At 55.2% G+C, this 13,668-nt stretch overlaps 1 protein-coding gene across 1 annotated transcript in view; it reads left to right on the top strand.

Moving 5' to 3' along the window:
- LOC120370729 (START domain-containing protein 10-like) overlaps nucleotides 1-13,668 on the top strand; it is a 43,614-nt gene that overhangs the window by 18,822 nt on the left and 11,124 nt on the right. Inside the window, exons 2-4 of the mRNA XM_039485836.1 lie at nucleotides 12,065-12,212; nucleotides 13,113-13,216; nucleotides 13,519-13,636. Of these exons, the coding sequence (XP_039341770.1) occupies nucleotides 12,065-12,212; nucleotides 13,113-13,216; nucleotides 13,519-13,636 (370 nt within the window). The remainder of the gene's footprint in view (nucleotides 1-12,064; nucleotides 12,213-13,112; nucleotides 13,217-13,518; nucleotides 13,637-13,668) is intronic.

The following is a 13,668-nucleotide window of genomic DNA, read 5'->3' as shown; positions in this document are numbered from 1 at the left end:
TCCCAGCAAGGCTGCTCCCCCTGCAGTAGCCATGGGCAGCTCTGGCTATTGGGACTCAGGACTTAGAGGTGGGCCAGGTGCTGGCTGCAGCAAGGGGCCAGGAGGGACTGGGGGAAGGGAACAGGAGGGGCACTGATTAAAGTCAGTTGCATCCAGCTGGCGTGGTGGCTCTGCAGTGTTCTGGTTAGGATGGCACTGGAATGCTGAGCTGTGCTGCCCCTGCCAGGTCTGCCAGGGCTCAGGGACGCTGAGCTGGCCCTGCGTGATGAGCTGGGGGGGCTCAGTTTACGGTGAGGTCAGGCCTGTCCCAGAAAGCACAGGATGGCCCTGGTCTGTTAGAATACACAGGCCCAGAGCTGGGGGAGGAGCCGCCTAGATCCGGGGTCCACAATGGCTCTTAGACTTGCCTGAGAAATCTGCTGAATCGAGTGCGGCTGGGGCACCCTCCAAAGCTGCCCACACACCAGAGCCATGAGAGCTAGCACAGAGGATGTCTGCTGCACAGAGAGCGCTGCGCTTGGCCAGGCCAGTGCAGGGGGAACCCAAGCCCTGGGACTCCGCGTGCATGGATTCGGCGTACGCCCCCGGCACAGGCCAGTTCACAAACAGGGACGAATGTCACATGGTGGCTACTGTGTTACCCCCGCCCCCTGCACTTGGCAGCAAATCCCAGCTGCACTGACTCTAGCTGAGTAACTAGCTGATGTGGACTGTTCTGAGTGCTGGGCCTCGGAGCCTTGCGGGGTCCCCAACTGAGTAAAGAAGCCTGTCCAGCAGCTTGTGAAGCCCAGTTCTGCTGAGATCCTGGGATCCCAGGAAACCTGCAAAGCCTGATTATTACCATCATCACTGCATTAAATACCGCCCCGCCCTGCCCTGTTCCAGGGTGCTCCCAGCCCCCACAAATGGCAGAGCACTGGCTGGCTTTGCAAAGGAGTCCATGAGTTGTGCATTAGTGATACTGAGCTGCTGAGCTAAAAGGCCTGTCCTGCTGGAACACCAAAGCACTTTCATGGATGGTGCCCACACAGTACAGCACAGGGGAGCAGCTGCTCATCTCCACCGCCCTCCCCCAGCCCATGATCCCCAGTCAGTGCCATGGCCCCAGGTAGGCTCTGCTAGGCATGAAGGGGAGAAAGGCTCATGCTCCGAGAGGAGAGTGAGGTGCTGGCCAGGGTGCTATGCTGTGCTCCCAAATCTGAGCTGGTCCCTAGTGCAGCAGGGGGCGCTCTAGTGCAGTGCTGGCTGGGACACTGGCCACACATGGGCATACACACCACCCATGGCATGCTGGGGCTGCCAGCGTTCCAAGAGTCACATGGATGCTTGGAGCCCACAGCAGGCTGCCATAGTCAGATCCCCACTGGCAGCATTTCCCTCCTGTGGGACTGGCCTGAGCCCAACCACAGCGAGCCCTGGAAGTGAAACTAGTATGAAGCGCAAGCACCTTAGAGTAGCCGGGAAGGCCCTCGGGGTTTAACTAGCCAGCAGGGGCAGGGTGTTCCCAGAAGCGTGTTTATCCCCAGGGGGAGGGTCCCTTGGACCGCTCTGCTCCAGTTGGGGCTGCACGGATTTCACAGACTGCCTTGTGGTCAGCAAGGGCTCGAGGGGGAGTCTGGTGACACTCCCGGGGGCTATTCGGGGTAATAACAGAAAATGCATTGAGTCCTGTAGAAGAGCAGTTGCTCTGCATCTTCTCCAGCAGGGCAGCAGAGGCCCTGCCATTGGTGAGGTCACCAGGACAGAGCTGGCTCCATGGCACAGCTGCCATGCCATGTCTGTGGCACAGGGACTGTCAAAGGCACCAGGACATCACCAGGGGAGACTGACACGGGAAGGTTCTGATGCCGGTCAGACGGGCACACGGTCAGGAGCAGCAGAAGGGTTGATACCTGGCACTGTGGGCAGCACAGGTCCCATGGGTGGAGTAGGGGGGATAGCAGTAACATACTAGTGGGTAGGAAAGGAAAGGGAATTTAAAAATTGCTAATTGCCTATTAATGGTACAAACCAAATCCTTCATCTTCCATTTGTTACTCATTCCTCCACACCCCACCCCGCACCAAGTGTCACAACAGGGGGGTACCCTCCCACAGGGGCCCTGTGTATCACAGCACGGGGGTACCCGCCTCACAGGGGTACCTGCCCCACGAGGCCCTGGGTATCCCCACACAGGGGTACCTGCCCCACAGAGGCCCTGGATATCACCACACAGGGGTACCCCCCCCACACACAGGACCCCTGGGAATCTCCGTACAGGGGTATCTGCCCCACGGGGGCCTGAGTTTCTCTGCATGGGGGTACCTGCCCCACAGGGGACATTCCTAACTATGCATGTTTTACCATCTCTCCTGTCTGCTGGGCTAGCTCTCCTGTACTGCTCATGTGTGACGTGCAGCCATCAGGCAGGGTGTCAGAGGAGCAGAAAACAAAACACCAGCCATGGGCTCCCATGGTATCTGGCCCAGTGCATTATGGGCCAGTGCTGGCTGGGGACATTCATTGAGATTCAATATTGACTTCTTGAGGTACCTCCATATGCACTGATTGCCCAGTCTATAGGATGTGGGACAGCTGCTCCCACTCCTGAGCCAGGCAGGGTGCACTGTGCCCTCCCCTACTCACTCTCCAGACCTGACCCCCCCACACACACTCCCCATTGTGGGGCTAGCTCTGCAGCACAGAGGGAGGAAATTGTTCCTCTGCCACTGAAATGGAGCTGGGGCCACATGGAGCTGAGCTGGAGGTGGCTTAGACCATGTACAGCTTCGCCCCTATCCAGAACATGTACAGGCTGTGTGAATATGGGCAGGTGGAGAGTCTCTTTAGGTGAATGGCCACACAGTGTGTGCCCTCTGGTGGGTGTGTAACTGTGCATGGAAACATGGGGGCAGGGTGATTTTCTGTGTCTGGGGGAGTGTGATTCTGTGTGTGGGTGCATGCACAGACGTATGCTGGAGATGGCAGAATGGCCAAGTGCTTAGGCATCAGCTGGGGCCTTGGAAGGCGTGGATTCAGGTCTCTGCCACAGTCTCCCTGTGTGACCTTGGGCCAGTCACTCAGCCTGCCTGGGCCTCAGTTTCCCCCCATTAAATGAGGCTGATGGTGCTGCCCGGCCTTTCCGAGGTGGCTATCAATGGGGGGCTCAGAGACTATAAAAATGGGAGCAGGTACATGGCATAACTATTGCAACTGCTTTAGAAAACTTGCACTGAATGCTCAGCCCGTCTTAACTCAGCATCTTGCAGCCACGACCAGGGAGTGAGGCAGTCTGGAACTCACATTCTGTTCTGAACCCTCACTCAGATCCTCCCCAGAAGGCTGGCGATGGGGAGTGAGAGGGCAGACTCTGCAATCAGTCTGGCAGTGCATCATGGTCCATCAGTGCCACTCAGTGCATGCGCCTTGAAGGCAGAACTTGCACTGTTGTCACCAAGGGCCTGGCTTGGCTGCAGAATCATTGTGGCAGGTGGTGCACAGGAGGAGGGAGCCCGACCTGCTGCCCAGAGCTCAGGCTGGCAGTCAGAACAAGCCTGTGGAGCAAGCACGTCTGAGCTGAAGTTGCTGGGGGAGCTGCACCCACAGTTCACTGGGCTGTTTACAGAGGCACATTCGGTTCAACAGAACACAGGCGCTCTTAAAACTCCACATGTCTGCAATCCAGCCCCGCTACCCAGGGCTCGTAGGGAGTCGGAGGAGCAGCCCAACTTCAGAAACATTCCACAGCACGGCCCCCGCTGAAAGTGCCCCAATTCTGGCCATGGGATTTAGTGTCTGTGACTGTGGGACCCCGGTGCTCGCTGGGCCCGGGGGTTGCAATGGAGCCTGTGAGCAGCTTGGGAACAAAGCGGTGTAGGCCAAGTGGGGTTTCCCATCTATGTGGCACAGTCTGGGGGTCCCTGGATCGCCGGGGGCTGGGGAAGGACCTGTTTCTGTGGGGCAGGATGGTGTTTTGCAGAGGGGTTGAGTTGGGGACTTTGGCCTCTGTTGGAATTGCCGTGGAGATCCACTGGCTGGGAGCTGGGGTGTTCCAGGTGGGCGGGGAAAGGGGAGCTGATACAGGGGGAAGCTGCAGAGACGTATGCCCCAATTTCCCAGCTGTGAAACTCTAACCCTGGTGAGCTAGGGATGCTTTAATGCATGGAGTTCTTTTAAGCGTCTTTCTGGCTGAGCTCTGCTAAGCTCCTCTCAACACCGCCAGTTAGCTGAATCAAGCTGCAGAGCTGGGGGCTTGGAATCTGCCCACCCCAACCACACTGTTGCTCAGATACTCTTCAGCATTGTGCAGTTGGCCAAGTGCACTATGGGGGTATCCTCACTGGCCCCTGCACAGGCAGAACAGCAGAAGAAGGGGCCCGGGCCTCTCTGTCCTAGGCACAGCTTCACCGTACACCCAGCAGTGCCCATCAGGGCAGGGGCCAAAGGCTGCAGGCCTAGGAGGTGGATGTGTGATGGAGGCAGTCAGCAGGCTGCCAGACATCCCAGTGCCTGCCCACAGGAGAGGAAAGAGACTATAATGTTTCACCAGCGCCGTCACGGGGCATCTGCTCTGCAAACAAACCAGGCCACAAGGTGCCTGTGGGGGACTGCTGAGGGGAGCTGGGCGGATAGTCTGAGATTAATGGGGTGTTGGGGAGTGACAATGGCAGCCTATACAAAGGATTGTCTCTAGTTACCTGGCAGCTGCGGAGCACCTCATCAAAAATGAAGGGCCTCTAATGAGGGGTCACAGACGTCTCCGTCAGCCCACCCGGTGCTGCAGCCACACAGCATTGAGGGGCACCCAGGCTGGGTGGTTTCATCAATAATGCACCCACTCTCTTGAGGATTTGATACCGTGCTGCAGCTTGGGTTACCAGTTAATAGCTTTGGTTACCGCTGATCTCACAGGGCCCAGCCAGGGGCTGGGGAGAGAAACCCAACCCTGCTTGCTCTGGAGTGTGATTTAGATGGGACAATGCATGAGGATGGCCGGATCAGTTTTCAGATGAGAGGGTTTGATTGGAGGGGGCGGGGGGAGATTGGCTGCCTGCAGCGTTCACAGCCCCAAAGCCCAGGAGGAGGGGCGGCTCTAGGTATTTTGCCGCCCCAAGCACGGCAGGCTTCATGCTGGCTTTGTGGGGAGCAGTTCCAGAGCATCGCCCGGGGACTCCGTGACAGCCTCGGACCACGTAAGGTGCCCTTTAACACCCCAGCACCCCCCCATTTCCACCCAGGCTGGAAGGTAAAACTCTGCAGATAAACTTTTGAACTCTGGGGCTGCACTGACCAGGGACAGAAACGTTTGGGTTGTTGGACTTTTGGGTGATTTTTTTGGGTTGCTGGACTTAAGACCCTGAGGGGAAAAGGACATTGCCAAACTTACTTGGGGGTGGGTCTTTTGCTCATGGTTTGTGTTATGAATCCTGTTTGTGGTATTTCCCCAACATAATGCTGCATTGTTTCCCTCCTTTATTAAAAGGATTTTGCTACACTCAGACTCTGTGCTTGCGAGAAGGGAAGTATTGCCTCTTAGGGTATGTCTACACTACGGGATTATTCCGATTTTACAGAAATCGCTTTTGGGCAACTGATTGTATAAACTCAAGTGCATGCGGCCACACTAAGCACATTAATTCGGCGGTGTGCGTCCATGTACAGAGGCTAGCGTCGACTTCCAGAGCGTTGCAGTGTGGGTAGCTATCCCATAGCTATCCCATAGTTCCCGCAGTCTCCCCTGCCCATTGGAATTCTGGGTTGAGATCCCAATGCTTGATGGGACAAAAAACATTGTTGCTGGTGGTTCTGGGTACAGCCTCACCCCTCCCTCCATGAAAGCACCGGCAGACAACCATTTCGTGCCTTTTTTCCTGAGTGAACTGTGCAGACGCCATACCACAGCAAGCATGGAGCGCGCTCAGCTCAAGACAGCAGTAATGAACATTGTAAACAGCTTGCGCATTATCGTGCAGTCTATGCTGAACCAGGACCTGAAAAACCAGGCGAGGAGGTGGCGGCTACGGCAGCGCGGTGACGAGAGTGATAAGGACATGGACACAGAATTCTCTCAAACCGCGAGCCCCGGCGCTTTGGAGATCATGCTGTTAATAGGGCAGGTTCTAGAGGGGGAACGCCAATTCTGGGACCGGGAAACAAGCACAGACTGGTGGGACCGCATAGTGTTGCAGATGTGGGACGATTCCCAGTGGCTGCGAAACTTTCGCATGCGTAAGGGCACTTTCATGGAACTTTGTGACTTGCTTTCCCCTGCCCTGAAGCACCAGAATACCAAGATGAGAGCAGCCCTCACAGTTGAGAAGCGAGTGGCGATAACCCTCTGGAATCAATTTGGAGTGGGCAAATCTACTGTGGGGGCTGCTGTGATGCAAGTAGCCAAAGCAATCACTGAGCTGCTGCTACCAAAGGTAGTGACTCTGGGAAATGTGCAGGTCATAGTGGATGGCTTTGCTGCAATGGGATTCCCTAACTGTGCTGGGGCGATAGATGGATATCTCTATCTGGGCACCAGAGTACTGGGGCAGCCAGTACATAAACCGCAAGGGGTACTTTTCCATGGTGCTGCAAGCATTGGTGGATCACAGGGGATGTTTCACCAACATCAACATGGGATGGCCAGGAAGGGTTCATGACGCTCGCATCTTCAGGAACACTACTCTGTTTAAATGGTTGCAGCAAGGAATTTACTTCCCAGTCCAGAAAATAACAGTTGGGGATGTTGAAATGCCTATAGTTATCCTGGGGGACTCAGCCTACCCCTTAATGCCATGGCTCATGAAGCCATACACAGGCAGCCTGGACAGTAGCTGTTCTACTACAAGCTGAGCAAGTGCAGAATGGTGGTAGAATGTGCATTTGGTGCACGTTACTGACTCGCTCAGACCTCAGCCAAACCAATATCCCCATTGTTATTGCTGCTTGCTGTGTGCTCCACAATCTCTGTGAGAGTAAGGGGGAGACCTTTATGGCGGGGTGGGAGGCTGAGGCAAATCACCCGGCTGCTGATTACGTGCAGCCAGACACCAGGGCGATTAGAAGAGCACACCAGGAAGCGCTGCGCATCAGAAAAGCTTTGAAAACCAGTTTCATGACTGGCCAGGCTACGGTGTGAAAGTTCTGTTTGTTTCTCCTTAAGGAAAACCCGCCCCCTTGATTGACTCATTCTCTGTAAGCAACCCACCCTCCCCCTTCGATCACAGCTTGCTTTCTAAGGAAATAAAGTCACTATCATTTAAAAATCATGTATTCTTTATTAATTGATTATAAAAAGAGGGAGAGAACTGACAAGGTAGCCCGGGTGGGGTTTGGGAGGAGGATAGGAGGGAAGGAAAAGGCCACTTCAAAAGTTCAAAATAATGACAGCCTTTTTGGGCTGTCCACTGGGGTGGAGTGGGCGGGTGCACGGAGCCTCCCCCCGCGTTCTTACACGTCTGGGTGAGGAGGATATGGAACTTGGGGAGGTGGGAAGGTGGTTATACAGGGGCTACAGCGGCACTCTGTGATCCTGCTGCCGTTCCTGAAGTTCCACCAGACGCTGGAGCATGTCAGTTTGATCATGCAGCAGCCCCAGCGTTGCATCATGCTTCCTCTGATCTTCCTGCCGCCACCTCTCATCTTGAGCATCTCTCCTCTCCTCACGTTGGTCCCTTCTGTCCTCACGTTGGTCCCTCATGTCCTCACGTTGGTCCCTCATGTCCTCACATTCCCTAGCATCTTTCCTGTTCTTTGATACCGTGTTCTTCCACTCATTCAGATGAGCTCTTTCATTGCGGGTCGATTCTATGATTTCAGAGAACATTTCGTCTCTCGTCCTTTTTTTCCGCCGCCTTATCTGAGATAGCCTTTGGGACAGAGGATGGAGGCTTGAAAAATTTGCAGCTGCAGGAGAGAGGGAAAAAAGGGAGAGAAGTATTTAAAAAGATACATTTTACAGAACAATGGTTATACTCTTTCACGGTGAGCAACACTATTCAGATTACATAGCACATGTGATTTCAGTATAAGGTCTCATTTTGCATCTTAATATTGAGTGTCTGCGGCTTTGGTGTTAGAGATCACAGACGCAGGTCCGGGCAACAGAATTCAGCTTGCATGTGGCCATGGTAAGCCATTGTCTTTCGGCTTCTGCAGCCTTCATAAAAGCAGTGCCCTCCTTTCCCACATACCAAGCAAAGCCTGTTGAGTGCTGCGGTTTTCCTGTTAACGTGCAGCAGCAGAAACCAGACTAACCCCCACCCCCATCCAATTCTCTGGGATGATCACTTTATCCCTCCCCACACTGCATGGCTGGTATCAGGGAAGATCTCTGCAGAAATCAAACTAACGCCCCCTCCCCAAGATGTCCCTGGAGGATTTCCGCTCCATCCTCAGACACGTTAACTGACTTTTCCAGTAGCTGTACTGGTTGCGAATGCATCCCAAGTCCTCAGGGCAAATTAATCATTAAAAAAGCTTGCTTTTAAACCATGTTTTATATTTACAAAGGTACACTCACCAGAGGTCCCTTCCATGGCTTCATGGTCTGGGATAATGCCTTGGGAGGGTTGGGAGGGTACTTCTGTCAGGCTGAGAAAAAGATCCTGGCTGTTGGGAGAACAGAGTGGTGTGTGCTCTCCACAAGCTCGTCATCCTCCCCATCATCATCATCTTCCCTGTCCAGAGAATCCTCAGCCATGGCTGAGATTACCCCCTCCTCGGAATCCATGGTCAGGGGTGAGGTAGTGGTGGCAGACCCCCCTAGAATTGCATGCAGCTCAGCGTAGAAGCAGCATGTCTGCAGCTCTGCCCCGGACCTTCCGTTTGCTTCTTTGGTTTTCTGGTAGGCTTGCCTGAGCTCCTTAACTTTCACGCAGCACTGTAGTGAGTCCCTATTGTGGCCTCTCTCCATCATGCCCTTGGAGATTTTTTCGCATTTCATCTTTTGGAATGTAGTTCTGCTAGCACGGAATCCTCTCCCCATACAGCGATCAGATCCAGTACCTTCCGTGCAGTCCATGCTGGAGCTCTTTTTCGATTCTCGGACTGCATGGTTACCTGTGCTGATAAGCTCTGCGTGGTCACCTGTGCTCCCCACGCTGGGCAAATAGGAAATGAAATTCAAAAGTTCACGGGGCTTTTCCTGTCTACCTGGCCAGTGCATCCGAGTTCAGATTGCTGTCCAGAGTGGTCACAATGGTGCACTGTGGGATAGCTCCCGGAGACCAATACTATCAAATTGTGGCCACACTAACCCTAATTCAAAATGGCAATGTCGATTTCAGCCCTAATCCCCTCATCGGGGAGGAGTACAGAAATTGATTTTAAGAGCCCTTTATGTTGAAGTAAATGGCTTCATTGTGTGGACGGGTGCAGGGTTAATTCGATTTAATGCTGCTAAATTCGAACTAAACTCATAGTGTACACCAGGCCTTAGAGGTGCCCAGGTCACTGGGTCGGGGCTCGAGCTGGTTTTGCATTGTGTTATTGAAATGGAACCCCTGGATACTGAACCCGGCCCTTGTTGCTGCCAACTCAGATGGGCAGAAGGGTTACATATGAATGAATTTTGGAGTGTGGTGAAGCACTGGAATGGGTTACCTACGGAGGTGGTGGAATCTCCTTCCTTAGAAGTTTTTAAGATCAGGCTTGACAAAGCCTTGGCTGGGATTATTTAGTTGGGGATTGGTCCTGCTTTGAGCAGGGGGTTGGACTAGCTGACCTCCTGAGGTCCCTTCCAACCCTGATATTCTATGATTCTATGATTCCCTGAGTGCCCTCTGCGGCTGGGGCTGGGCTCAGTTGTGGCATTTGGCTTGCCTTGGCATTTTTAATATGCATTTAATTCCAGCCTCTGCCAGGTGCCAGAGGTAGCCCCTTGGGATCCCTGGCCCAGGTCATGTGACTGGGGCAAGGGAACAAAGCCAGCATCCCTGGGTGTCACACATTAATTCTCCAGGCCCCTCCCCCTGCTCTCAGGCTTCCATAAGGCCACTGCATTGCCAGCCGGCTGCACACCCAGCGGAATCCACCCCAGCCTGGCTCTGTGTGACTGAAGAGCGTGTTTGGGAGCTGAGGCAGAGCTAGGCAGGTGGGTACCCAGACTCAAGGAGATGTTAATGGCAGTGTGGTTACTGGGAGGGTCCCCTCAGCTGTCCTGGAAAGTTGGATGCTTGAAAACCCCGCTTTAGACATCCATTACCTAGAGGAGGGGCGATCGGTTGTTCTCCTTAGCAGTGGCATAGCCAGGTTTTCAGTGTAGAGGAAGCAAACATAAAAAAGGCGCCCTCCCATGGCTCCTCCTCTGGCCACGCCCCCTGACTGGACTACCCTCCCCCCCCCCCGTTCACCTTCCCTCCTGCACTGCTGCCTGTCCCCGGCCTGCTCCCAGTGCTCAGCACGCTCCACGTGGGGCTCGCCAGCCAGGCGGCCTTAAAGGCACAGGGGCCCTTTCGCCTCCCCCGGCCCGCTGCATTAGCAAGGGGTGGGGGGCCGGGGAGCACTTGGCTGCCGAGCCCTGACCCGAGGAGCCAGCCCCCTCGCTCCTCCAGCCGCATCTGCCGCCCCTGCATGGCTTCTCCGGCTGTGCTGCTGGCAGCACCGGCTGGCAGGCGCCGCTTAAGCGCCAGCCTGCCGCCCCACGGTTTCTCCACTGTGCTGTTGGCAGTGCCGGCCGGCAGGCACCATTTCCACGCCTGCCGCCCTGAGGGGAAGCAGCTGCTTCCACTGAACCCCACTAGCTACGCTACTGCTCCTTAGCCCCAGGACAGGACAAGAAGCAATCGGCTTCAATTGCAGCCTGTGTGGTTCAGGTTGGACATTTGGAAACATTCTCTACCAGGCAGGGTAGTTAAGCACTGGAATAAATTGCCTGTGGAGGTTGTGGACTCTGCCAATGGAGATTTTAAAGAGCAGGTTAGACAAACACTCACCAGGGATGGTCATAAGAACAGACATACTGGGTCAGACCAAAGGTCCAGCTAGCCCAGTATGCTGTCTTCCCACAGTGGCCAATGCCAGGTGCCCCAGAGGGAAAGAACAGAACAGGTAATCGTCAAGTCATCCATTCCCTGTCGCCAATTCCCAGCTTCTGGCAAACAGAGGCTAGGGACACCACCCCTGCCCATCCTGGCTAATAGCCATTGACGGACCTATCCTCCATCTAGTTCTTTTTTGAACCCTGTTATATTCTTGGCCTTCACAACATCCTCTGGCAAGGAGTTCCACAGGTTGACTGTGCATTGTGTGAAGAAATACTTCCTTTTGTTTGTTTTAAACCTGCTGCCTATTAATTTCATTTGGTGACCTCTAGTTCTTGTGTTATGAGAAGCAGGAAATAACACTTCCTTATTTACTTTCTCCACACCAGTCATGATTTTATAGACCTCTATCATATCCCCCTTAGTTGTCTCTTTTCCAAACTGAAAAGTCCCAGTCTTACTAATCTCTCCTCATACAGAAGCCGTTCCATACCCCTAATCATTTTGTTGCCCTTTTCTGAACCTTTTCCAATTCTAATATATCTTTTTTGAGTTTGGGTGACCACATCAGCACGCAGTATTCAAGATGTGGGCGTACCATGGATTTATATAGAAGCAATATGATATTTTCTCTTATTATCTATCCCTTTCTTAATGATTCCCAACATTCTGTTCTCTTTTTTGACTGCTGCTGCACGTTGAGTGGATGTTTTCAAAGAACTATCCACAATGACTCCAAGATCTCTTTCTTGAGTGGTAACAGCTAATTTAGACCCCATCATTTTATATGTTTAGTTAGTCTTGCCTCAGTGCCGGGTGCTGGACTAGATGCCCTCTGGAGGGCCCTTCCAGCCCTAGGTTGCTGTTATCCTAGCATGCACTCTGCTGGGCCACCCCCCATACATATCCGCACACTAGCCGCGATGAGCCACACTACTCCTTTGTGCCAATAAGCCTGACATGCACAGGCAGACGGCTGCTGTCACACACGTGCCCCTCTCGCACACTTGCCCCTGGCACACCCTGCCCACGCCCCCAGGCCTGTGTGGGCATGCTGGGCTCCTGTCAGTGCCTTGCTGACTGCAAGCCCTCCCTCCATCCTCCCCTTGCAGCTGCGCATCACCTGCAAGGACGTGCCAGCCGCAACACTCTATGATGTGCTGCACGACACCCACTACCGCAAGAAATGGGACTCCAACGTCATCGAGACCTATGACATCGGGCGCCTGACGGCCAACGCTGATGTGGGATACTATGCCTGTGAGTGGGGGCAGTGGGGGGCTGCCCTCCCCTCCCCTGGACCCCTCACCTGCCACTCTTCACATCAGGCAGGGCCTCGGCCCTAGTGTTGCCAGGCATCTGGTTTTCGAGCACAAAAGGGACCCTGGTGCCTCCGATTGGCATCAGTGACTGGGCCATTGAAAGTCCAGTCAGCGGGGCTAAGGCAGGCTCCCTGCCTGCCCTGGCTCCATGCTGCTCCGGGAAGCAGCCACCAGGTTTCTGAGGCTCAGAGGCAGCCAGGGAGGCTCCACGCGCTGCCCCCGCCAAAGTGCCAGCTCCCCAGCTCCCATTGGCTGGGAGCCGTGACCAATGGGAGCTGCGGGGGGCGGTGCCTGAGGGTGCGAAGGCAGCGCGCAGAGCCGCCTGGCAGTCCATGTGCCTAGAGGCCACAGGGACCTGGCAGCTACTTCCTCGGAGCCACGATAAGTGCCACTAGGACCCCACATCCCCTCCTGCACCCCAACCCCCTGCCCCAGCCTGGAGCCCCCTCCTGCTCCCCAAACCCCTTATCCCCAGCCCCACCCCAAGTCTGCACCCCAACCCTCTGGCCCAGCCCGGAGTCCCCTCGCACACCCCAAGCCCCTCATTCCCAGCCCCACCCCAGAGCCTGCACCCCCAGCCCAGAACCCAAACCCCCTCCTGCTCCCCAACCCCAGCCCAGTGAAAGTGAGTGAGGGTGGGGAAGAGTAGCAATGGAGGGAGGGGAGATGGAGCAAGTGGGGGGACGGGCCTTTGAGAAGGGGCGGGGCAGGATTATTCGGTTTTGTGTGATTAGAAATTTGGGAACCATACCTGGCCCTGCACAAGGGGTGTTCCTGGGAGGGAATCGGGGGATGTGCCTGCAGGTGCTTGGGGGATAACAGACTCTCTCCCTTGCAGGGAAGTGCCCGAGCCCCCTGAAGAACAGGGACTTTGTCACCCTGCGCTCTTGGCTGCCCCTGGACAACGACTACATGATCATCAACTACAGCGTCAAGCACCCGGTGAGCCCCCACCCCGCTGACCGCAGCTCTGCTTCTGCTGCCTGGCACCACGCAGAGGTGCCAGGCCTCTACCGAGCTCCCCAGCCTGGTGTCAGGCACTGGCCTTTTGGCTCAGGGGTGGGGCTCAGGGCAATGCTGGTGGGAAAGGCCCAGCCAGGCCAAGCCTTGGTGCCGGACCTGGCCTCCCAGCCGCAGGTGGCACAACTTGTGGCAGAGCGGGCTGGAGCACAGCTCCTGTGTGGTGTGGCTGCCCGGTGAGCCAGTGCACAGCAGGCACTGATCTGTGTGTGGTGTCTCTACAGAAGTACCCACCACGGAAGGACTTCGTGAGGGCTGTGTCCCTGCAGACGGGCTACCTGGTCAAGGCCAACGGCCCCCATGCCTGCACCCTCTACTACCTCACCCAGGTGGACCCCCGAGGTGAGCGCCCAGCATGCCACATGAGCCAGGGG

This window comes from Mauremys reevesii, linkage group 8 (assembly GCF_016161935.1).
Source record: "Mauremys reevesii isolate NIE-2019 linkage group 8, ASM1616193v1, whole genome shotgun sequence".
Classification (NCBI taxonomy): Eukaryota; Metazoa; Chordata; order Testudines; family Geoemydidae; genus Mauremys; species Mauremys reevesii.
Note: the sequence above shows the minus strand (reverse complement) of the source record. Positions and strands in the feature narration are given on the sequence as shown.